General features: G+C 39.6%; 2 protein-coding genes across 20 annotated transcripts in view; one reads left to right on the top strand and one right to left on the bottom strand.

Annotated features, from left to right (window-relative positions):
* Window positions 1-19,688, top strand: part of LOC113533118 (membrane-associated guanylate kinase, WW and PDZ domain-containing protein 1-like) — a 110,488-nt gene extending 90,800 nt beyond the window's left edge. For 9 of the 19 annotated variants that reach the window (XM_053235841.1, XM_053235850.1, XM_053235847.1 and 6 more), the window contains 10 exons: window positions 1,025-1,292; window positions 4,790-4,881; window positions 5,204-5,396; window positions 6,275-6,598; window positions 7,898-8,104; window positions 10,255-10,342; window positions 10,620-10,674; window positions 11,653-11,796; window positions 13,300-13,438; window positions 16,694-19,688. In XM_053235841.1, coding sequence (XP_053091816.1) covers window positions 1,025-1,292; window positions 4,790-4,881; window positions 5,204-5,396; window positions 6,275-6,598; window positions 7,898-8,104; window positions 10,255-10,342; window positions 10,620-10,674; window positions 11,653-11,796; window positions 13,300-13,438; window positions 16,694-17,679 — 2,496 coding nt within the window. In that variant the 3' untranslated portion in view covers window positions 17,680-19,688. Of the gene's footprint in view, window positions 1-1,024; window positions 1,293-4,789; window positions 4,882-5,203; window positions 5,397-6,274; window positions 6,599-7,897; window positions 8,105-10,254; window positions 10,343-10,619; window positions 10,675-11,652; window positions 11,797-13,299; window positions 13,439-15,056; window positions 15,146-16,693 lie in introns of all 19 variants that reach the window. The other 10 variants (XM_053235855.1, XM_053235843.1, XM_053235848.1 and 7 more) reach the window with 6 other exon arrangements.
* A 4,683-nt stretch (window positions 19,689-24,371) lies between these two features.
* On the bottom strand, window positions 24,372-25,905 carry LOC113533345 (rhodopsin). Its single transcript, XM_026925421.3, has one exon. The coding sequence runs from the start codon at window positions 25,806-25,808 to the stop codon at window positions 24,744-24,746; it is 1,065 nt and encodes a 354-aa protein (XP_026781222.1). The 5' UTR covers window positions 25,809-25,905; the 3' UTR covers window positions 24,372-24,743.
* Window positions 25,906-26,144: the final 239 nt, after the last annotated feature.

A 26,144-nucleotide genomic window follows, 5' to 3' on the forward strand; every position in this document is an offset into this window, starting at 1 on the left:
TTAAGGAAAGTCTTTGGAATTAGTGATAACTATGTAAGTCATGGTTTAACCTGAGAGACTGAGAGAAAGAGAAGGAGTCAGATAAGGAAGAGAGAGAGAAGTGGATGTGTAGGCACTGTAGTGCTTTTAGTTTCTGACCAGAGTGATTGCGAAGGTCGATTATTAATGTTTTAGGATCTTACACTGAGAGCCTCAGCCCTGTGTGTGTGTGTGTGTGTGTGTGTGTGTGTGTGTGTGTGTGTGTGTTGGGGGGGTGGGGGTATTTTTATGTCCCTGAGCCCCACAAGAACATCAATAAATGAACCATTTAAAAAAGGATGTTTTGGTAATTTTGGACAGGACTTTAGAATCTGAGCTGTCTGTCTGTTGCTTAGGTAATATTCATTCAACTAGATGGAGGTCAGGATGGAGGGAGGGAGAGAGGAAGGGAGAGTCAGGTGAATATTTCTGTAAAGAACTGAAAGACGTGTGTGGGCTTCAAAGCAACAAGCTTACACACAATTTCACACACAGATATCCAGATACATAAAGGATGGCCTTGCATCTCTTCCTTCTTCTCCTCTTCTCCTTCTTTTCTTTCCTCTCATTTGATTCTTGGCTTTGTCTATCTCCAAACTCAACCCCAGTATCTCCAGTGTCACCTGATCTCACTCGTTCCATCAGTCGTCCTCTGCAACTCTCTGTTTTGCATTGGCTTATAGTTTTCACTCATGTCCAAGTCAGAGGCTGTTTCTCACTCGCTGTCTGATGTTCTGGCTCAGATCTAAAGAGCTTTGTTGAAATGGGAAGGGAGTTCAGTGATGAGTGCTGGCAAAGCACCTCTCTCTCTGTTTCTCTCGCTCATCCTCCACCCTCCACCCCAGGATCACTTGATGATTTATTTGGAGTTGCAACAGTTAAATGTAGACAGGAGCTGACTTCTGCTATTGCAAACCCACGTTTCTCTCTAACTCGTCTCTCACCTTCTCTCTCTTTGCCCTCCCCCTCCAACTTTCTGTCTCTCTCCCACATCTCTCTTTGTCAGCAGTTGGAGAGGAAGGACAGCCAGGGAAGCTCTCAGCACAGCGTGTGCAGCCACCGCAGCACCCACACAGACTCACCGGCCCGCGCCGTACCAGCCGTGCCCCCTGTGCCCAGTGAGACGCTGGCAGCTCCGCCCCCAGTGCCCCCTCCTCCCACCCAGCCCCTTCCAAGCTTGCCCCCATTGGAGCCACCCACCAATGGCACTCTTCAGAAGAAACCAGATCCTTTCAAGATCTGGGCACAGTCCAGGAGCATGTACGAGAGCCGAAGTGAGTAACATGAAGTGGTGAAGGCACAATTATATTAATAGTGGCCATTTTTGTTTCCAAAAAATGTTTGTAATAACTTATTACCTTATGAGTTCAGTTATAAATTCTTCTGTGTTATAATTTCCCTCAGACGTAGGAAGTAAGGAAGTAAAAACAAAAGCTTTTGAAGTATTTACACCTTCAGGGATCTCTGAGCTTCTTTTAGGCTGAAGAACATGCACAGTCTTGATGTCTCTTTATCAGTCAGTCTCGTTTAGTTCACACTCAGATCAGAAGGATGAAGTAGAAGTCTTATCACAGATCAGTCGAGAGCTTCTTTATGAGATAATTCTCTGTTCTACTTTCACTCCACAGGGTGAGAGAACATCAGGCACAACTTTTATGACAATAACAGCACTTAAATGTAGACTTCATTATTTCGTGATATTTAACATACCAGGTCTTGCCACATGACGTATAATAACTTCTTCAAATATAGTGACTTGTTTTAAGTATTACATTTAATCCTTTTGGCTTAATAATGCAGCTATTATATTTCTATGTGAACCAAAGTGGAATGTGATATTATATTAGATTTCATTATTCATTTTAAACATACTTTCCATCCTGCAAAGCAGTTTATGACTCCATATATTCTTTTAATGTTTCTGGTTTATGATTTTGTGGATAGATAAACAATCAGTGCATTTGAATGCAACCTTGTTCTTTTGAGAGAGAGAGGGCACCAAACATAGAAGCATTCTCATCACTGAGGCTAACAATTTAGGTAGCTAGTTATTAAGTCTTTTTTCATGGACCAGGTAGAGGCAGTGGAAACAAAGATAAAGTCACTGGAAATATTAAAAGTTCACTAAAATGTGTTGGTAAATAACTAAGCAAAAGAGAGGATAGAGAGAGAAGATTAACATCCTTTTCCCATATAATGAGTTCACAGATGCCCATGATAGGTTAGTGATGAGTGATGACAGGAGGACAGAGGAATCCCATCCTTCTCACACAGAGAGCAAGGTCAAATGTTTATTCCTGGTGTTGTGGTTATACACACTTGTGGCATTGTCACAATTTTGTTGCACCACCCAGTAGACCAGGTTTTGCCATATTAAAAAGGCACCGTGCCACAATTTGTGAAATCTGAGCTGTAAGAAAATTTTCATCACAAGTGTGAAAACCCCAAGAGTGGGTCTTTTATGTGGAATCGTCTCTTAAACCTACTGAACAAAACATCATTTGAATGTAGCATGTTATGAACTTAGTAGTATGGCACATTAACACACAGGATAATATTCCCAGGAGATATGTATGTCGTATGAGGAATAACTGGTTGAAGATTTTTTTTTTGTTTTTCTTAGTAAATATCCTGTGGCTGTGTGCTAAACATAATGTGATGATCTTTGTGGTTTCTAACACATGTTATGTAGGTAGACTGCCTTCATACCATGTGTCAGAAACCGTGAAGATGTATATGAACAGGACTGTAGGTCTTATTTTGGGTAGAAATTAATATTCTGTTTGTGTGCTTGTTTGTATGAGATACATTTTTGATATAGAATCTCTTACTACTAATGAGGTCTCATAACTGCCCACTCTCTCTCTCGCTCTCTCTCTCTCTCTCTCTCTCTCTCTCTCTCTCTCTCTCACACACACACACACTTTCTGTAACTCTTTTATACATTATGTATGACCCTTTCAGTTCCTCCCACACGTTGGTACAGATGATATGAGAAGCAAGGCTCAGCTCGCAAGATGTGATGAAATCTTGTGTCTTAAGAGTGGCTGTTCATTGCAGTAGTATATTATAGCAAAAGAGCTGGTTAAAAATATAAAAGATGATTTGCTACCTATTTTATAATCCCTCTGTGGATAAGCACAAAGCAGGAGTGTTAAAGGTGGAAATGTATGGTTATGTCACTAAGAAGTGCCAGCTTTAAATATGAGGATTCATTTACTAATTGTGGTCAATACGAAAGGCAGTCTGTAGGAGGAGATATTTTCCTTTGTAGATGCCACTCATGTTGTCTGCAAAAGACTTATGAAAATTTAAAACCGTGCACTCTTATCTATAATTTATCTGGGAACTGTATTGTAGCTCTTTCTCAGCTCAGGTCAGAATAAGTTCAAATATGTGTGTGTGCATGCATGTTTTGCATGGCAGATTGTTCATTAATAGCAGCATTTGGTGCCTTCCGAGTGTCCAGTGATGCTGCCAGCACCCAGTCAGGCCTGTTAAACGATCCACAAGGAGCAGCTAGGACAGTTAAACGATCGGTGCTGGGTTTTGGGGTGTTGGCCAGGCGCTTTACACAAGCTCTTTAAATGGCTCGTGCTGAGCTTCCTGTGGGGGCCATTTTCCTGTTTGTCCATGTGGAAACTTGTGCCTTGCATTGTGATTGGCTTAGATCCTGGCCCTTTTGCTCATTGTGTGGCCTGATTGGACCAGATAAAGGCCAGGGGCAGGCTAATGAGATGTGGGAATTGGGACCCATCTGCTGAACCTTTGTCCACCTCACAGTCATTCACACGTGTGTTCTTGAATCAGTGCCAGTTTAATTCCCCTACCGGCCTGGCATTCTTACACTTTTGGACTGAAATCCATGAGAATCCCTTTCTCGCCTTCTCAATTTGCCCAGTCATACATGTGTATTTACTTCTTTGCCCTCTTAATGAGTGATTATAGGAGCACATGAAAATTTTGCTTTTATTTGAAAAAGTAAAAGAGCTAAATATTTTTTTCTGGATACAGATGTTACAGTGAGGCATTGTAATATTTATCTACACAATTAGATAAATACCCCATAATAATCTTAATGCAACATTGTGTGTGCGTGTCTGTGTGTACACACTTAGTATAATGATACTTAAATCATTAGGACTGCTTGATAATTGACATTTTTAAAGTATGTTTATAGTATTTTCTGTGATTTATAGAATTTTACTTCATGCTTCATGCAAGTTTCATGCAGTGTATCTGCTCTGATACATTTATATATAGCGCGGTTGATTAGTTATAATAGCAGAAAGAACAGCTTTGTTTTTGTGTTCTCCTTCTCCATGTCTTTCTCTTTGACCCCATTTTAGGATCTCTAGAGAGAGAGAGAACATATGCATTAGGGTATGTGTGTTTGAGAGTGAGAGCAAAAAATAGCAATTGATACCAACAAGGAGTGTGTATGTGTGTGTGCATGTCTGGAAAGCCTTTATTGTGATATTTTCAATATACACATTTGTATGTGTTGCTAAATAAAGCCTTATAGCTTGAGCTTGTTTTGAATGTGCCTCAGGTATAAGTGCAAGAAAAAGTTTATACATATATATTTCTTTTTATATTTCTCTGTTGTCTGTAGTCCATCACTTTAGACCTGTAGATTTGTTACTTGAATAAAACTTGGTTCTTCCCTTATAAATTTGAGTGCATATTAACAGTATTGTGTTGCATTGTTACGTTAATACTGGCTCATTAATTAATTCATCCATAAATTATTGATCATTGTATATTGTAGTGCCGGATTCTCAAGAACAAGACATCTTTCTCTGGAGAAAAGACACAGGATTCGGCTTCAGGATCCTTGGCGGGAACGAACCTGGAGAACCGGTGCGACGCTCACACACTTTGCTATTGTATAAATCTATGGATCTATGCTCTCTGAGTTAGAAACTAATTAGAATTCAACACAAATACATGTTATTTCAATAACTTTTGAAATAACACCCTCATTCAAAGAGAGATCAATAGTCTGACTTTTCTTGTCCAGAAATGCCAAAAGTATCTGAGCAATGTGTTTATGGCAGCACACCTAGCTAATGCTTAACATAGCTCATTTATTTGATTATGATAGATCTCATGATAGAGAGTGTGTTAATAACACAGGAAAGAGAGGCTAATAGTGTGTCTGTGTGTTTTATTAATGTATTAGATCTACATCGGCCACATAGTGAAGTATGGCGCGGCGGACGAGGATGGGCGCCTGCGCTCTGGGGACGAGCTGATATGTGTGGACGGAACAGCCGTGGTGGGCAAATCCCACCAGCTGGTGGTGCAGCTCATGCAGCAAGCGGCCAAACAGGGCCACGTCAATCTCACAGTCCGCCGCAAAACAAGCTACGGAGGTACACACACACATATCCAAAAATACACACACCACCTTCCAGGTAGATCTGTTTTCACTTAGTTTAGTTTGGCTTGAACTAAAGACAGAAAAAGAAAAAAAGCTTATTTTATTTTTGCACAAGTTAAAAAGTTGATGCAAGCACACAGTATTATGAAAGATTCATACATATAAAAGGTACATACACTCAGCTGCCAGTTCATTAGATACACCTAGCTTATTCTTATACTTTACTGGAAATTTCTTAGGTACACCTATCATATAGGTCATTTTAGATGGACCATTTTCAGCACAGCAGTTATTTTTACATTGACTATGATTTTACATAAAAGTCGAAATAGTGCCATAGTGCTGTCGAATGCTCAATTCTGACTGGTCAGAAGGTTTTGATTAATTTTCTCTGACAGTTGTTCCCGCAAGGTTTATGTTAATGCTCTTGATCTAATACGTTATCATTTTACAGGACTTACACAGGGACTTGCATAGCAGACACTCCACATACACGGATTAAAAATGTGTAATTGTTGATATGGTGAAGTTTTCTGTGAGAAGACATTTGTTATATACCATTTATGAAAGGAGTCGTAAATTATGTAAGTTTATGTAAGTTTCGTGACACTTCAGGAAAGAGGGAAGAAAGAGAGGCTGGTGAGAGAACAACTGTTTATAGCTGCTATAAAGTAATGTGGATGTTCCATAACGTTAAATATAACTATAGATGAATTGATGTGTTGTTATTTAATTAATAAAAAATGGTTATTGTTGGCATGTTGCTGTGGGGTAAGATGTATAGCACTTTGAGATATGCTGTTATTGGAAATTAAACAAATTCTGTTTGGTAAAGTTAAATCTGCTTTGTGTCATGTAATTTGTGTGCAGTGTGTAAGGGTGAGGGAGACGTGCCTCCGTCTCCTGCCTCATCTCACCACAGCAGCACTCAGGCTCCATCTCTGACTGAGGAGAAGCGCACGCCGCAGGGCAGCCAGAACTCCTTGAACACAGTCAGCTCTGGCTCAGGCTCCACCAGTGGCATTGGCAGTGGTGGTGGAGGTGGAAGCGGCAGTGCCGTGGTGCCTGCCGTGGTGCCTGCAGTGCCCACTGCCCTACAGCCGTATGACGTAGAGATCCAGAGGGGCGAGAACGAGGGCTTCGGCTTTGTCATTGTCTCATCCGTGTCACGGCCTGATGCCGGCACTACATTCGGTAAGCGTGTGTGCATGCATGCATGTGTGTGCGTTTGTGTGTGTGCACTTTATATACATATAGTCCATCCTCATCACACATTCAAATTTCTCAGCGAGTGCAGAACTGATGTTTAGTTCGTAGCTGTCCACAGCACTTAAGTGAATCTATGGGTGATGAAATAATGTCAATTAGCAGTAGCAGTAGTAGTTTAGAGGTGGAGGGAGAAAGAGTGTGTGTATGAGTGCATGTATGTGGTCTGCTGCTGCAGTGTCACCACAAGGTCTCGCTGATGATCCAGTGACCCTCACACTTGTGGAGAATGATAATGATCTCATTATCGTAGGCTAAATCAAAGGTAATTGATGAGTGGTTGAATGGGCCGCAGCAGATGCTGTGTTTCTGCAGGGTCTGCACTTTGGGATTGCTCTGTGTGTGTGTGTGTGTGTGTGTGTGTGTGTGTGTGTGTGTGTGTGTGTGTAGCCATATAAACCACACTGAAAAGTATTGCATGGTGCACTTGACTTCTACATATATATTGTGGCACGAGTAAGGATACATGAGACAAAAATAGAAAAATAGAACTTCATTTAATTTGTGTTAATATGTCCATAATCTTCCATTAACGTGGAGAGACTGTGTGTGTGTGTGTGTGTGTGTGTGTGTGTGTGTGTACACGTACGTGTGTACGCATATGCATGTAAACATGTCAAGAAGTGCCGCTGACACAGGTGATATTCTGATTAGAGTTGTTTTACATGACAGTTATTTATAAGTATTCCACTACACACATGCACACTGAAACACCCTTATAGCCATGATTTACACCTCCACACCTCCTCGCCCACTCTTATTCATCAACCAGCTGTTTGATTTAAAGGTATGCATGCACAGAGCATTAAATTAAAAATGCACACCTCTCTACAGCGTTGGGGGATGAGAGTTCTGTTCCACCTGAATAATGAGTTCCACTGATTTGCCTCTTGCTACCAACTTAATTACATGTCCAATTAACTGGAGCCTGATTTGACTAGATTATTTGATTGGGTAATGAGTGATATCAGTGAGAGAAGTTGGCTTGGTTGCTTGGTGAATTAATTCTGTTCTTCTATTTTTCTCCCCTTTCTCCCCTTTTCTCTGCTTCTTCAACCTCGGGAAACAAATTATGGTCTTTGTCTCAAACTACATCTTTCCATTCATTTCTATGTTCTTGTAACTCTGGTTCTTCATTGCTCTGTGCCTTCCTTTCTTGTCTCACACGCTTATACACACACACACACACACACACACACACACACACACAAACTGCTGTTGATGCAGCAGCTGGAAACGCATGTGTGGCCATGCCCCATAAAATAGGGCGGATCATCGAGGCCAGTCCGGCGGATCGCTGTGGGAAACTGAAGGTGGGCGATCGCATCCTCGCTGTCAACGGCTGCTCCATAACCAACAAATCCCACTCAGACATCGTCAACCTGATCAAAGAGGCTGGGAACACGGTCACACTGCGCATCATCCCAGGAGACGGTGAGTTTTAAACCATGCATTATCATATTTTTGGACCTACCGAAGCACACGTATCCACTTTCATTACTGAAACAATGAAACCAAACTTCACATGCAAAACAGTCTGTTCTACCTGTCAATTACTGGAAACTAATTAAGTTCTCAAACAGGATTACTAAATTCTTCCCTAAAATAATTTGTTATTTGCTTAAAGACAACCTGAAATCAGACATGACTTTTCCCCTTGTTAGCTTAAATCTTTGGTCAGATTTTGCATGATTCAATTATATTAACAGCTTAAAAAAATCAAAAATTGCTTTTTTTTGTCCATAACCTTACATTAAAGTGCAGAGACATTTTCATGCATCTAAGTGGCCTCTGACTTTGGACTGTGTCACAGTGATAATCAGACAAAAAATAGAAGCCAATCAGCAAACACATCTCAAGACGGCCAATTTTCATAAGTCAAGCAACAGTATAATACACGCCCACTGACAAGGTGCTTGTGCGAGGTCAAAAAAAGAACCTTTTTTTTTTTTGTTAAATGGCAGTGGTTTTCACTGGTTTAGGAGCTGAACCATTACCTCACCAGATATGAGAGTTTACTAATGCATGGAGTGAACATTAATAACATAATTTACCTCTGATTGAGAAGTTAGATCATTCACTGTCTGTTCACACCACAAAGGTATTGTGATAGACAATGATTACATCAGGATAACAGTTACATATTTCAAGGCTTTGAGCTATGTATGTGGAGCTGATCAGAGGACTCATTGCATAGTTTTAGCAATGTAGTTTGTTGCAGTTGGCAGTAAAATGGTTGTTTTCACCTGAATGATTACATCAGGATAACTACTGATTCATGGTTCTAACAATAATCTTCAACTCCCATAACCACCCCCCCCGGCCAACCCCCCCCCCAACACACAGACAAATACCCGCTCATGACTTATTATAATGATAGTCATTAAAAATAAATGAGTTTCTCAAGCTGTTGTTATGGTGATGTGATGATGCCGCCTGTAAAGCCCTGATGTCACTGCAGCATTTCACGACTGGAACTGAACCAATTTTGCCTGCCAAGAACCAAGTCTTTTGCTTTGGAGCATGTTAGAATGTGGAAACAAGCTATCTAAGTACTTATCTAGATCTCATACCATTTAGGATCCCATTCTGTAGTTGCAGAAATGACAGAGTATTCAACATTGCAGAATTACATAAGTATATCACACTTATTCTTGTTCAGATTGTTAATCATGCTTCAGAAGAGTCACATTGATTATACTTCCAACCCTAATTTAACACACTGGAGGCTAATATCAAGAGTTATTTAATCAGATGGCAGATGTGGCTGTGTAGAATCTTCCCAAGTCTGCTTCAGTTTCATTGCTGACAGAACATTCTCAAACCAATTCAGTGCAGTGTCATGTTTTTAACAAAAAAAAAAGGAAACAGTAAAGAGTGTGCATTTGTATTTGTAGGCAAAGAAATAGAGAAATATAGATGTACATGGTCATTCAAGCAGCGCAACAGTGCAGCTCCTGGAGTCTGCTGATTAGCTGAGTGCAAATATCTGTAAACCAGTGGCAGTGTGTGTGCACTGCCATTCATCTGTCCAGCTCATAAATATCTCTGTGAGAATGAGAGAATAGGGCATGCTGCACTGTGAAAACGAATTTTAACTGTAGGATTGTTGACTGCACACACAAACACACACCCAAGGAGGATGGCAGTTTGTGTTAAAGACTATGACAGGAGCAGCTATTTTTATCTCTGTCACCACAGGGGAATACAGAGGGAGAGACCGCAATAGAGAACTTATTGCAGGGTACCAGAGCAAGGGGAGACAGAGTGTGTGTAGGGAATAATGGAGATAGAGGGACTTGGAATAGGAGAGAGTCAAGGCATTGCTGGCAGTATCTGTAATTCTGTGCTCAGACAGGGTGTTTCTGAAGTCAGTGTATGAGTAATCATCCTCAAAAATCTAAAAAGTATTCATTTATCTTTTTAAACTAGATTTATTTTGCCATGGACTCATAGAAGCCTTTTTATTTTTATTTTTCTTATTTAGGGAATGAATTTAGATGCTAACACCATATAAGTAACTTCTTTGATACTCACATATTATAATCTCCCTGGTGATATGAATTTGTCTCTCTAAAAAAAAGAATCTTCAAATGCCGCCCTGCTGACCAATGCCGAGAAGATTGCCACAATCACCACCACACACACACCTCAAAGCAGCAGTGAGTCCAGGTGAGTGAGAGGCACAAGCATTGCCCCACACATACACAAATAAAAATTCATTTACAATACTAACCTTAAACGTATTACTTAGTTGTTTTTACCACGTTTCTGAATCAAATCACGTTCATGGCTACAAAGCACACACACACACACACACACACACACACACATACCATACTCATTCTTCTTTGATGCACTGATGGAGTATTTTGTTACATTTTGATATGCTGACTGACTGGCTGCTTTAGGGTTGTGTATATAGTCATCCATCTTTATTTCCCCACAGAAACAACAAATCGAAACAGGCTCCGCCCCAACCTGGAACGCAAATGTCTCATCAGGTAAGTGCTACATTTCTCTCCCAGGTGCTGATCTGATCTGTGCCATTGTTTTGTTCTGTAGTATTAAGGCTGAGGCTGGCAGGAAAAATCACAGTAAAATCACCGGTGTTCAATCAAATATTCATAAGCACAACACAAACTAATAGAAATGGAATAGCTTTAAGAAGAATGCTGTTCGTCCCTCCAGTACAGTTCCAGAGACTTGCCAGTGTGCATAGCTTTCTAAGACATTGTATATGGTTTTTCCTTTAATCTGTCACGCATCTTTACATATATACAATATGCAAATCATTTTGGAGGGAGTTTGTCTTGTAGATTAGTTTGTATTAAGAATATTAGTGTTGCTGAAAATTTTGTGTTCTCACAAAACTTATTTCACAGACAAGTCAAGTGGGTTTTATTGTCATTCCTATTGTCAATTAGTCCAGGTGCATGTTGGGAAAGATCTTGATTAGTCCAGGAGGGTGTTGGGAAGGGACTTGATTAGTTCAGATGGGTGTTGGGAAGGGACTTGATTAGTTCAGATGGGTGTTGGGAAGGGTCTTAATTAGGGGAAAGGTCTTGTTTAGTCCAGGTGGTTGTTGGGAAGGAGCTTAACCAGTCCACGTGGGTGTTGGGAAGCATCTTGATTAGTCCAGTGGGTGTTGTGGGGACAGCAATGTGTTTAGTAGTGAACTGAATAGTTTGAGTCATCTGTCCACATGCAGACTTGTGCTAAAACATCCAAGGCCAAAGATCTGTTTGATATTTTAATGATATCTATACTTGCCTGCCTCACTAAAAGTGAAAATATGAAATAAACTTCATTTGAATAAAATTTGCTAAGTGCCCTTCCTGTAGGGAGGATATACTACTGTACCTTGCCTGCGGGATGTAATTTTGAGACAGTCATCTATCCTTGATGCTGCTTTTAGCTTAATTTCTGTTGGGGTATGTGTGTGTGTGTGTGTGTGTGTGTGTGTGTGTGTGTAAATGCAGGATGCTGAATATTACTCGGTGGACCTGGAGAGAGACAATAAAGGCTTCGGCTTCAGCCTGAGAGGAGGGAAGGAGTATAACATGGACTTGTATGTGCTGAGACTTGCAGAAGATGGAGCTGCAGTGAGAAATGGCAAGATGAGGGTGAGACTGGGTTTCATATTTATGTCAGACGTCAAGGGTTACCATTCTTGGACATTCTTGACTTTTGGCATAACTTTAAAATGTATTAGTTATTAAGTCATACCTTAATATTTATTAATTACATTAACTTTTAATTTGTAGCATGACAGAACATGGCACACTCCAGAATTATTGGTACCCTTTATGAAAATGAGCAAAAAAACATTGTATGGTTTTAAAAAATCCATGTTGTTTTCAAACATCTTGTATTTCATTTCATTTAACTGAATTGAATTTATTTTTAATTTAATTAGCATTTTTTTCCCCCTACAATACACTGGTTTCCAAATTATCTGTACCCTTCCAATTGATATTTTGTGATGGCTGCCCTGAAGAGGATCATCACTGACTCATCACCACTGACTCATGGTTTGTGCATGTGGACTTTCCTCTTCAATTCTGACCACACTGTTTCAGTGGGGTTCAAATCCAGAGACTGAGATGGTCATTGCAAAATTATTATTTTTTATAATAAGGTTCCAGTGAGTATTATTATGTTTAGCTCATCATCTTTTTGAAAGCTCCATCTATAGTCAAGTCTGAACCTCCTGGCAGATGCAATTAGGTTTATTCTGGTACTTCACACAATTGATGATGCCATCAATCTTCAGAAGAATCCCTGAACCACCAAACACAAAATAGCCCCAATGCTACATCACTGTATTGTACACTGGCTATCGAATGCAATTCCTTGTATGCACTTCCCTTTTGTAGCCATTTTGGTCTCATCTGACCATAACATGTGATTTTGAAACATGACATCCACAAGAATCAACTAAATGCTGTAATTCTAAAACTATAATTTTTGGGCACTTTATTTGCTCCATCGTGTGGATGGACAGTGTGCTCATGGGTCCAATTCTTGGCAAATTTCCAGGCATATGAAACTTTTTGATATGGCCCCAGTTGTGCTTAATTGTGATTTTAACTGCATGTGTTTTATATCCATTACCTGAATTTGTTCATGTCAACAACCGTTTGTCTCTTTTGTGTTGAAAGTTCTTTGCTTTTTGGAAGATGGTAATGGAAGAAAAAGTGATTTTACATGGGTGCAACCACCTGTTTATACACCACAGAAACAGAGCGTGGTTAGAGGCAACAACAGAATCCCTGCAGACTGAGAGCAAAGGAAATACAAGTTTCTGAAAAATGACAATTTGTTTGCATTTATTTAAAATATTTTGCCACATACTGTATATATTTGAGAGAAACTACTATTGTTTTGCTAGAACAAAGATAAATAGTTTCTCTGAGTCTGAGTGGTTCTTTGAGTGGAAAATTGCAATTATTTAATGTAGTGTTTTTTTATACAATAATTTGTGCTCATTTTTATGAAGGATGCCACCACTTCTGGGTGGCTTTGCTAGCGGACAGCTAGTTTGTGCTTCTTCTTACATTTATTTATACCTGAATTTCACCCATCAGAGCATTATGTTTTAATGTTTACAATCTTCTGGCTTTCAGGTAGGAGATGAGATTTTGGAGATTAATGGAGAGAGCACTAAGAACATGAAACATTCCCGTGCCATCGAGCTCATCAAGAATGGTGGTCGGCGAGCGAGACTGGTCTTGAAGAGAGGTGATGGCTCTGTGCCTGAATATGGTGGGTACATATGATATACATATCATTTTTCAGATATTTATTTTTATTTCTGTTGTAATCTTGTGTCCTCTAAAATGTTCTCTATCTCTCTAGTCTTTAATTTACTTTCCTGTAATTTGTCCTATATTTAACTTTTTTTTAATACAACACAATACAAAAACATTTATATTATATATAAGACTACCTTTAACTGAAATACCTTTTCCCCCAATTTCTTTATTTTGCCTCATGCACTTCAGGCCTAAAATATGGAAGCAAAAATGTGATAAAGTTTATAAAATATGTTATTAATAAGTCAATTTGCTCATAACAATCAGCTGTACTTTGGTATTGTTTTACAGTTATAATTTTATGATAAAAATTTTATTCTGTTATCCCATAAAAGTACAATTTACAAGTTTATTTTTACAGGTGTCACCTGTAAATGTTTTGCCTGCAGTGTAAATTTAATTAAAACGTTCTGTTTGTACCATTAGGCTATTTTAAGAGAACAGTGTTCATCTGGTATTAGAGGTGTGCATGGGACTGTTTTTAATCACTCCCACAGTTATTTTTGTATATTGTACACTGCAATATATCTTCAGGATTTGAACTCACAGTCTCACAAACAAAAGGGGAACCTTTTCTGCTGCGGCACTCAGGTATCTGCGAACTTAAGGCCAGTTTATGCTTGACTCAAGACTTGTGCATGCAGAAGCAGCGGAAACACGAACACCATTGCTCACATACACATAATCTGAAGGATTCAAATTGACATCCACTAGCTGGCACATCAGAGCCAATACATTCCTGTCTGTCTGGTTTCCAAGTCACATTAAAATGTTTAGTGATTTAATGAACAGACCTGTTAAACAGACAAATGGGCTCTGTTTCTTCTAAAACCTTTCCACTGTCATTTTTGTTGTCAAATTAAAAGCTCTGACCTTACATTCAAAAGTATTTAATAATCTAGAAAGTCCGAAAGATTGGTACACCAAACAGATCTTTTATTAGGTTTGAAGAGAGATTTTTAAATTTCAAACACTAACTGTAATAGGAATGCCAGTTAGTGTTAGTACTCTACAACATTCTGGAAAAAGTTCATAAGTATGTGATTTAAGACACGTTAGTTCGTTTGAGTTGCGGACACAGTGTCACATGGTGATCTATTGTCTGGTATTGCACCATTCGAAACACGTAGCATTCAGTTCTGAGGATGTGCACAAGCACCTGCAGGCTACACACAGCAGCCATTTATAATCAAGCTAAAACCAAGTATAATCTAGTTAGATGGTTCTATTTCATAACCTATAATCAAATGAGTAATTTAAACCACAAATGAGTAAAGCCCAATTTACACCAGACAAATTAACACAATGCGCAGTGAGCCACATCAAATACACTCCTATTTTAATCAACATGACCTTTCTTCCTCCCAAGTTTCATATCTGCTTTTTTTTTTTTTTTTTTTAAATCCTAGTCCCTATGCACACCTGGTGTAACTCATAAGTTCCAAACAGCTCTCTGTTTTCTCTGTCTTTACTGAAGATCTAAAGATTTCTTCTCTGTATCTTCTTTTCTTTGTGTATCTCTGCTCTTTCTGATTTTTTGCTGGGCTCTCTGTCTCTCTCTGCCTCAGCGATGATGGCTCCCCATCTCGCTTCATGTCTAAGGAATGATAAACTAGGAGAGCCCTGCTTCTACCTAATGGGCCAAAACCAGACCACGGTTTGTAGTGCGCCATTTGTATTTGTGAATCCTCCCTGTCATGCTCGTTAAAGCCTGTGGATTTTGCTTACACCATCCCAGCCCTTCACCTCACCACACCACCTCACGTTTGCTGCGCTTTCATCTTGCCACCGTGCTGTTTTACCCATAATACACTGCACTGACTGCTGACCCATTGCTGGAATCCATAAAGCAGTATGGATTTGTGCTGTTGCAGTTAGCATTTCAGCTCACAGGTGCATGTCAGCATAATGCTTGTGAAGATGATGTTGATGATGATGTTTATGCTAGTTTGTCACCACACTCTTCCCTGAGACTGTTGTCAGCTATACTTGTAGTTCAGACTTCTGTCACAAGGTTTACCAAAGGTGTAACTGGTATGTAGTTATTGTATGTGACAACACAAACACTTTGCATATTTTCTAATCCTGTTGTCACCACACATTAGCTAGCACCTTAATACTTGAGTGAGTGTTAAAACCACATTTCATGCATTTGTAAAGCATCATATAAGCTCTAATCATATTTATGAAACGTAAGCATAGATATACTGTGTTTCATTAAACATTTACAAAATAAATCAAGACTGCATAATTATCATGAGCCATAGCAATGTTAGCATTAACAGTGCAATTAGCAACTGAATTATTCATCATTGGATAGGTGTTAATTAATGCTATAATTATATATAAAATATAATGGCGTTATTTATTAATATTGACTGCAACATTACTTACTACATAGTTTTTAATTAGGTCTGATTAATATTTAATAATTCTAAATATCATTATATAAAGGTTTAATAGCCCATGATTTAGCAATTATTAATGGTCATAAAGCAACAACAACATTAACAAACTTATTAGGTCCTATTTTTATAGTGTTACCCAGTTAGTCAGTATTCATATTCATTAAGAACATGTTTGCCTTGCTATAATATGTTTGCAGCACCTGCTGGTGTCGACTGTTAGACAGTTGTAGCAAGTTCCTCTGCTTATGTCTTTCCTCTTTGTGTTCACAACCTATATATAAGGTTGAGTATGAACAAAAATTGTGAGTCACAAGAAAGCTTCACACAGTGTGTGTTCCCACATTGCATGAATGTTCTGTTATTTGTCTGTGATGGATCTGTGAAAGATATGTGTTGTCAGAATGTTTTTTTTTATTCTCAAGAATGACATCACTTTGTTACTGGAGCACTAGTTCTACCTGTCTCTGTTGTGCTACTGATTGCATTACACCAGGGCAACACCAGCATTAACTTATGACATAGCATAATGACTAATGCCAAAATGTATCTTGTTTTAAGCATGTATGATCAGTTAGACATTGTTTATTTTGTCAAAATGAGATTTGATAGAATTTGGACATTTGAGTTAAACTCATTTTTAACTAAGGACATATGAAAGACCAGAAATTTTATGTTTGGAATATTCTTTGAGTTTTAGACAACATTATCTTTGCTTAAAACATGAGATATAAGTATGTAAAGTGATTTACTACTATTGCTGTCTAAGTAATTTAAATGTAAAATATGCTCCTTTGCAGACGGGCCCAATGACGGGTACCCTGCCCCACCCGGGCCACAAAATATTCCGGAAGTGAGAACGCTGCTGCCCAACAGCCGCTTTCACCTCCCATTGGAGAACAGCTACACATCAGAACACCACACAAACCCCTGGTCCCAGGAGCAGTGGCAGAGAGGTAGAGGGCGTGAACGAGAGAAGGATCTGAGTAGGGAGGAGTACAGAGACCACACCCATCACCCCAAACACCCTCAGAACCACACCTGGAGCAACAATCGTGCTAATACCCGAGGTGTCCACTCGCCTTTGCATTCCCCTTCACATTCCCCTGAAAACGACAAGAAGAACTCTGGCCGTAAAGTCAAGAAATCTGAGTCAGAAAGCGGCATCGCCAAGCTCTTCAAGACACTGAGGAAAGAGAGTGGCTTCGGGAAGAAGCCTACAGACCGGGAGGCTCGAGGCCGCCATCGCTCCCCGGAAAGAAGGAAAGGCACAAAAACACGCCGTGGCTCTTTGGATCGCTCCCCAACACGTAAAAATGGCTCCTCTCCAGACCGGCATAGGGCAAAATCCATGGACCGAAGGGCCGAACGCTCACAACGTGATTATTCTCCAGAACAAGTCTCTCGTGGTTCTAATCACAGTTTCACCCGACAGATTGGAACGCCGGAAAGGCATTTCCAGCCCCAGCAGAAATGGCAGCCACAGACCCCCAGCCGGAGCTACCAAGAAGAGGGCTACCTCACCTCCACTCCAGAGAGACCCAATAACAGCCTAAAGAATGGGCTTTCTTCCTGTGAACGGGAGGAGAGGTTTTGGAGCAATGGCACACCCCAGAGACGCTACCGGAGAGAATCAGACAGCAGCAGCAATAGCAGTTACCTTGAAGAGGCGGCCGCTCCCAGGCTGAAGGATTACTACAACGCCATGAAAGCCAACAGCACCATCTCGATTCCCCAGTCCAAGAGACGGCTTTACAAAGAGAACCAAGCCGACCTCAGCATCTGAGCACGGGAAACCCATAACCATAAACTCTCATCCAGCTGGATAGCTGATAATATCACACTGGTTTTAAAAGCCCTAATGAGGTGACTGATTGATTGTTTGAATGAATGGTAAATGGAGTGACTGATTCTTCGATTGGTTGATTGATAAATTGATTAATTGATTGCACAGTCGACTTATTTTATGTCTGCACATTTTATCCCAGGACAAGAAAATTCTGCAGACCAGCCACAAATACAGCAACAGAACAATCTTATGTCTACTTTATTCATTTTGTTTGTTTGTTTGTTTATTTGTTTTATATCTCTACAGTGTTGTATTGATCAGAGAGTGAGCTTTTGTGCAAATCGGTGTCAGATCAGTTAAGAGAGCACGTTTTTCCCCTCTGTTAACTTTCATTTCATTTTTGAAGTAAATTTTTTTTAATTATTATTTTTTTTTTTTTAATGCTGTGTGTCCTATATATTCCTCATAACTGCAATTTTAGCAGATCAGAGCACAAGGGTGTGTGTACATTTTATGGATGAATACATGTGTTTACATATGTGTGTGATCATCTCAAGTGAAGGCAAATTTAAAAAATATATATATATACAAACTATGATGCTACTGTCTAATGAAGTAATATATTTAAAGTGTATTTATTTTTTTTAATTGGCACATAATGAAGTGAATAAGATGGTTTCTCCTCCCTAACTGAAATTCTGTTGCTTGATCTACTGTGTGTGATTATCTGACTGAAGTTCTCGCTTGATTGTGTGGACTGCTGCACAGGGCCAGAGTGCTGCTCTACCCATAATTCCCCTTTGACCTAAACAAGCCAAATTTCTAATCCATCCTGTTATTCAAAATGTCTCAAAAAGGCCGTCATTCATCAGCAGTGAGTGACGGAACAATAACAGTAAGATTGTGTCCAGTGTCTACCTTGAAACCAGTCTGGGAAAAAAAAACAAAAACAGTGATTCACCTGACAGACATGACCCTAGTAAATGTGGAGATTTTTTTTGGTTGTCCATAGGTTTTCAGGGCTTAGCAAAGATATCTTAGCAGAAAGATGCCTTTCTCAGTTTTAAATCAGAGAGCAAGCCTGGATATAACAAACATAAACCATAAGAAAGTTCTGAACAAGGGCAGATGTGGTACCGTCTGTCCACCTGAGCCATTCCATGTCTTTGCACTGGAGTATGATTAATGCTGAGCTATGCGTGTCTGTATGAATGCATTTTTTTGTGCCTGTGTATATAACATTTCAGATTTGACAAGCCGACATGAAGTCTCTAAACATGATGACGGAAAACACAGCAAGTTGCATCGCTGCCATCTTCATAGTACTGTATGGAACCACTAACCTGTCAGCCACCGTCGCGTGTACAGACTTTTACTACTGTATGTAAGTAATAGCAACCTGTGGAAAAGATGAGACCGTTGCCTTTTCTTGTACAAAAGAGAATTTATGAGAACCGTCCATCTTGAGGAACATGATATGGTATGTTTATACTCCTCAAGCAGAGGCGGTGAGTCATAGATAATATGTGTAATTTATACTCTAAATCAGGCATGTTTCAAAAATCCAGAGACGACCGACCGACGATCTGTTTTTTTTCCAGGGTGGGGAAAGATTTGGGGTTGATCAGGCGTTGTTTGAGAATGAGATGGGGCCGACTATCTCTTGTGATGCATAGCCTGCCTTTTTATTGTATAGCACTTGTATACTGTCTGTGGTCTCTCTGCAATGTTCTCTGGACTTTTGCTTTTTCTGTGTAAATGAAAGCAGTACATGTATATGGGCCAATCTTTTTTATGAAACACTATGCATATATAGATACTACATTGTCCATAGCTTTATTTGACTCATGAAGCTATTCATAATGTTAGTCTAAGTACAAGTAGATGTTGACCTATCCAGTAAAGCTTTTTCTTTCCTCCTTCAAATGGATCGCAATGTATATGTAGCTATCAAAAAGAAGTCTGTGAATGCTATTTTTATTATCAAATAAAGTTTTCCATACAAATTCATAAATTTCCTCTCTTTTATATGAATCCACGTAAGTAGTAATAAGTAGTGTATAATACAGAAATTAAGTAATAGAGTGCAGATACTTAGTGTGATCTATGTACACAGCTTTATAGATCTGACATCATATAAATAATAAACCTTTGTTTATGTTGCAGTTTAAGAAGCATTTGAAGTACTATTATTCTATAAGTTTTGTGTATTACTCTGCAAGTGCATAGTATGACATTTTATTTTATAATAATAATAAAAAACATGAAACAAATATGGCAGAAGTAGACATTTCATTATCCTAGCAGTGCCACTTAGGCTTCCACTTGAATTACAGATATACAGTAGGTTTGAAAAGTATTCAGACCCTTTCAGTTTTTGCACACTTTTTTGTGTTATAGACTTAATTTAAAATGGGTTAAATGTACTTTTTCACTATCATTTCACACATAATAACCCATATTGACAAGGTGTAGACAGGTTTTTAGAAATTTTTTGCTAATTTATTATAACTCAAAAATGGAAATCACATTTAGATAAGTATTCAGAGTATTTGATTTGCTTTGATTTTTTTTTTTTGAGATGTCTGCAGAAATTGACTGGAGTACAACTATGGTAAATTCAGTTAATTGGACATTATTTAGAAAGGCACACACCTGCATGTATAAGATCCCACAATTCACAGTGCATGTCAGACCCAAAACCAAGCCATGAAATCCAAGGACCTCTCCATAGACCTCTGTGATCAAGTTGTGTTGAGACATAGATCTGGGCAAAGGTATAAAACTGTTTCTAAAGCTTTGAATTTTCCCAGGAGCACATTGGGCTAGATCATTTTGAAATGGAAGAAATTTGGAACTATCAGGACTCTTCCTAGAGAGGACTGTCCTACAAAATTCAATAATGGGGCTAGAAGGACCTTGGTCAGGGAGGTGACCAAGAATCCAATTGCCACTGTAACAGAGCTTCCACCTCTGATGAGATGGAAGGTCAACCATCTCAGAAATATTCCATCAATCAGGCCTTTATGGTAGAATGGTTAGACGGAAGCCACCCCTAAGTGAGTAGCATTTGTCAGGCATACTCTGAGAGCATGAGGAAAAAGATTCTCTGGTCTGATGAGGCACAAATTTAACAAGCTGAACTTCAAGCTATACGCCTGGCAAAAACCAGGTACTCTGCTAGTTCATCAGCTGGATAATACCATCCCCATAGTGAAGGATGGTGGTGACAGCATCGTGCTGTGTGGTTGCTTCTCAGTGGCAGGGATGGGGAGATTAGTTGGAACTGAGGGAATGATGAATAGAGCTAAATACAGAGAGGTCTTTGAAGAAATGCACATGGCATCAGACTGGGGCGAAGGTTCACCCTTCAGCACAACATCTACCTGAAGCATACAGCCAAGACAATGCTGAAGAGGCTTTGGGACAAATCACTGAATGTCCTTGAGCCTAGACTTGAACCCATTAGAACATCTGTAGATAGACCTGAAGATGGCAAATTACCAGACTTTCCAGGAACAAAGGGACAAACTGCCCTAATCCTGGTGTGCAAAGTTGTGGAGACTTACCTAAGAAGACTCAAAGCTGTAACTGTTGCCAAAGGTGCTTGTACAAAGTACTCAATAAATTTGCATAAATTTCCAAATACTTGTTTTTGCTGTCATTATGGGTTATTGTGTGTAGACTGCTGGCAAAAAAAAGTTTTGCACACTTCATTGTGTTACAGATTTAATTTAAAGTGTAATCTATTTTAAATTAAATCTATAACACAATGAAGTGTGCAAAACTGAAGGGGTCTGAAAATTTCTGAACCAACTGTAAATGTTTGGCAGGTTGCAGCATCATCTAGATCATTAGAAAGTTCTCTTAGTCAAGCGCTCTCTCTTTCTCTCTGTGTGTGTGCGTGTGTTTCACCCAGTTAATCACATTGCCGTCTGTGAGTATGACATCGTCATTAGCCAAACCCTCCCATGAGAGACTGATGCGGCCAATGGACCTTGATGAGTGGTTGCCATGGAGACTGAGTGTGATGGTTTCTTGAACACTTCTGTGGAATGTGAAAGAAGGCAATGTTACTGACAAAATAATATTCATGTGCAGTAATGTTATGCGGTGTCATAACATCACTACGTTAGGATGGTTTCCCTTTTGGGTATGGTTCCATTCACGGATTCTTCCTTATGTCTTCTCAGAATATAAATCTACATCCAGCTTTCAGTAAAGCTGATTTGTGGTAAGGTCTCTTGTTATAAGTGCAATACAAATAAGCTGAGTTGATGTGTCAATGGTACTGCAATACCTGTAGAGGCTGAATCAGAGACATTAGAGCAACCCAAAAAGGGTGGATGAATAAATTGTTAACTCATCAATTACATAAGGCAGTTTTTTCCAAGAGCCACTCTTTTATATTGGGCTGTTCTAAAAATGATCAAGAAATGTAGAAAATGAATTTCCTTTTGTATTATCCTATTGTTAGAATAACTCCTGAGTAGTGAGGTTTATGCTTACAATTTAAGATGATACTATCTACAGTGGACCAAATCTCTGGGTGAGTATGCTCACATCAATTCACTATGGGAACTATATACTGGAGATTTAGATTGAGAAGTTTTTAAATTCTAAATGGCTCATGCAGAAGACATGGAAACATATCACAAAACAAAACTCAGATTGTGTGTAGTGTAGGTATTATTATAGACTGGCACTGTAACAAGAATGTCCTAAGGTGTGTGCTGAATGTCAGTAAGAGAAGTGTACATTTCAGTATGGAACCAATGAAATAGCACACATGCTCCATGTCCAGATTGAAAAGAGATCATAGATCAATCCATGTAAAATATATATATATTACATAGATTGATCTATGATCTCTTTTCAATCTGGACATGGAGCATGGAGGTGCTGCTTGTTGATGAGAGAGTTCACAGGAGAATGGCCAGGATGTTGTGGCATGTTGTGTGTTCTGGGATGCTTTTCTCCTTTTTTGCTCACCACAGTTGTAAAGAGTGCTTATTTGACTTACTGTAGACTTCCTGTCAGCTTGAACCAGTCTAACCATTCTCCTCTTGCTTTTCTCATCTATAAGGTCTTTTCGCCTGTAGAACCACTGCTCACTGGATGTTCTTTGTTTTTAGCAGCATTCTGTATAAACTTTAAAGACTGTTGTGTGTGAAAATCCCAGGAGATCAGCAGTTTCTAAAATACTCAAACCAGTCTATCTGGCACCAACAACCATGCCACCATGTCACTAAGATCAAATTTTTCTCCATTCTGATGTTTGGTGTGAACAATACCTTGAAGTTCACCTGTACCTGCATGATGTTATGCATTGTGCTGCTGCCACATGACTGGCTGATTGGATAATTATATGAACATGCAGACATACTGCTGTTCCTAATTTGGTGCTTTCTAGGCCTAGATTCCACATTTTTATGCCTGATATTTGAAGCCACAATAAAGACTTGTTCCCCAACAGAAACATCTTCTATTTACATCTTTTCAAAATTAGCCAAGTCTTGTTATTGCTGCCACAAGTATCTTGCTTTGCAACAAAAAGTGAAATTACTTCCATAAATATCACAAAGCGGAAAAACAGCTTCTACACAAACATCCTCTAATTAACAAAACCACTGAACAAGGTATTTCTTTTTATTAAAAGATTGTCAACAAAACACACAGGAAGCAACAAACTATGCTTTTAATGACATGTTTTTAACTGTAATTCCACACAACTTTCTAACAGGTTATACAAGTTGTGTAACTGCAGTTCTTCTGATGGAACTTAGAAACATAATTAGACAATAATTGATAGTTATATAACTAAGGGCATTTTCTACATCAGCCACATTCTTTTTTACATGATTTTTCATATATTTTCATGTATATGTCACATCTGCCATGGACATGTCTGCAGATTCTCTGGCCCACTTAACACACCTAAATATTCAGGACCTGTAATTACTAACCACTAAATGATCTAAGTGCCCACTGTTTAGTTGCTGTTTAGATGCCTTGCTGATGCTGTTGTCCACGGTGTGTTAATGTTGCTTGGACATTATTTAATTTTCCTGTCCATACACAAGTTGCCTTGTGTGTGTGTATTCAGCTTTGTTTCTGCACTGTGAATATATGTCTACAAGGTGAGTAGGATATACATAATCATAATCTGCCTATGTATACTTGTCATGCTGACCTTGGGAAAAGGTAAACATAGCTTATCATGTCGTAGTCAATATTTATGATGTAATGCCACATAAAGCTTGAACAGCCCTTAATCCAAGGTGACTATGGGCCTTGATTCCAAAATAGACTTTAATAGACTTGATTCCAAAATAGACCTACAATGCAAGATATTAAATATTACCATGAAAGTACTTCTAGTTATTGGTTACCTTTCCTGTTTACTTCTCTACATTTACTTGACTTCATTTAATTACATTTTATGATTAATTAACCTTTAATGTACTTTTAATCTGCTTTTTTGCAGATATCCCTGAAACCAGATATTATGACAAAGTATGTATTATAAGTGAAAGTGAAAATCATCATTCACTGAGATCCAGTAAGAAGGAGAAAATACACCACAGTGAATCTCTCATTTCAGATATGTCTGTTTTTATTCATTTGAAAATGCTAGTGTAACATGTTTGGTTAACAGTGCAGCTCAATTAAAACATGAAAAGGGTTACTCATTTGCAATGTGCATTTTATTTTTATTTTGCCTTGATTACATGCCTCTACAATCACGACAAAGCCAGTAACATTAGGAGTCCAACATTAAGAGTGCTAAGGTATTATTTCCTTTTGCCATATTTAAAAACAAAAAAATATGCACATCTATGCTGGACTTTAAATTATAGAAACAACATGGACGTGGCTCGTCCTTTCTCTCAACTGTCTTTAGTTGAACCAATTGGGTTGTATAACCATACAAAAGGGTGAAAAGACTTTACTTCTGCGAGTCGTTGTGGTCACTTGATTCTCTGGGCTGTCTTCGTCTCGATGGCTGTTGTAGGGGTGCCCAGTTGGTCTTGCTACAGTGAGTAAGTTGGCTTGTGTTTTTATGCCGGGGAAACGGAGCTGGAGGACACGGATGAGGCCTCGGTCTTGGAGGCAGTGGTGGAGGCGCCCTCCTCTTCCTCGAAGGGGTTCTTGCCACAGCACAGGGTGGTAATCATGCAGTGGCGGAACTGCTTGTTCATGCAGACATAGATGATAGGGTTGAAGCATGAGGAGCTTTTGGCAAAGAAGGCTGGGAGGGTCATGAAGACAGGCCCGAACTCACTGCCCTGGTGGGTGAAGATGTACCAAGCCACACTGGCATAGGGCAACCAGGCAACCAAGTAGCCAATGAACATGATGATGACCATGCGTGTGACCTCACGCTCAGCTCTCTGGGTGGTTTCAGACTCCTGCTGTGCAGCTGCAGCCTCCTTGACAGTGCAGACCAGACGGCCATAGCAGAAGGTGATGATGAATAGAGGGATCAAGAAGTGGACCGTGAACATGTAGATGACAAAGGACTCATTGTTGAACCCCTCTGCACGAGTGTAGTAGTCAATTCCGCATGAGCACTGCATGCCCTCAGGGATATAACGAGACCAGCCGACCAGGGGGGGCACAGTACAGGCCAATGCCATGACCCAGGTGAATGCTACTCCCATGATGGCATGGTTCTCTCCAAATCTGAAGTTGCTCATGGGTTTGCAAACAACTATCCATCTCTCAATGGAGAGCACGACCAGGCACCAGAGTGAGTTGATACCACCAAAAGTTGCAAAGAAGGCTTCCAGGTTGCAGCCAAGGCGCCCAAAGACGAAGTAGCCATGCATAGATGTGTATACCGTGGTCGTGAAGCCACCAAACACCATTAACAAGTCAGCAACAGCCAAGTTCAAGAGGATGTAGTTTAGGGGTGTGCGCAGCTTCTTGTGCTCAATGGTGACGTACAGCGTAAGGAAGTTGATTGGAAAGCCGATGATAATGAGGAAGAACATGTAGGCTCCCAACATGGCGTATGCCCATGGTGCCACTAGGTAGTACTGAGGATATTCGTATGGACTCTTCACAATGCCAGTGGCATTGGACATGGGCACGTAGAAGAACGGCCCCTCTGTTCCATTCATGGCTGTGGTTGAGTGGTGTGGTGCCCCCTCTGCACTGGACTTTGGTTACGTCTGAGGGACGGTGGTGGAATGAGTCAGGTCTGTGCTACAAATGGATCCTGGGTGTATGCCGTTTGCTTTATATTGTACCTGGGATTACCATTGCTTTCCACGATGTCAGCAGAAAATGATTTAGGCCACAGATAATTAAATAATCCTATCCAATGCTGCACTGCATTTCTGGTAACTCATCAAGTTATTAAGGTTACCTGTCCAACTCCAGCAGAGACCCGAGTATAATTATCACCAATAATTCTCCAAAATATATTATTTGCTTTACTCTATTCCCTACACAAA

Source organism: Pangasianodon hypophthalmus, chromosome 8 (genome assembly GCF_027358585.1).
Source record: "Pangasianodon hypophthalmus isolate fPanHyp1 chromosome 8, fPanHyp1.pri, whole genome shotgun sequence".
Classification (NCBI taxonomy): Eukaryota; Metazoa; Chordata; class Actinopteri; order Siluriformes; family Pangasiidae; genus Pangasianodon; species Pangasianodon hypophthalmus.

Coding starts and splice junctions, on each gene's coding strand:
- LOC113533345 (XM_026925421.3), bottom strand. CDS start 25,808: ATGAATGGAACAGAGGGGCCGTTCTTCTACGTGCCCATGTCCAATGCC.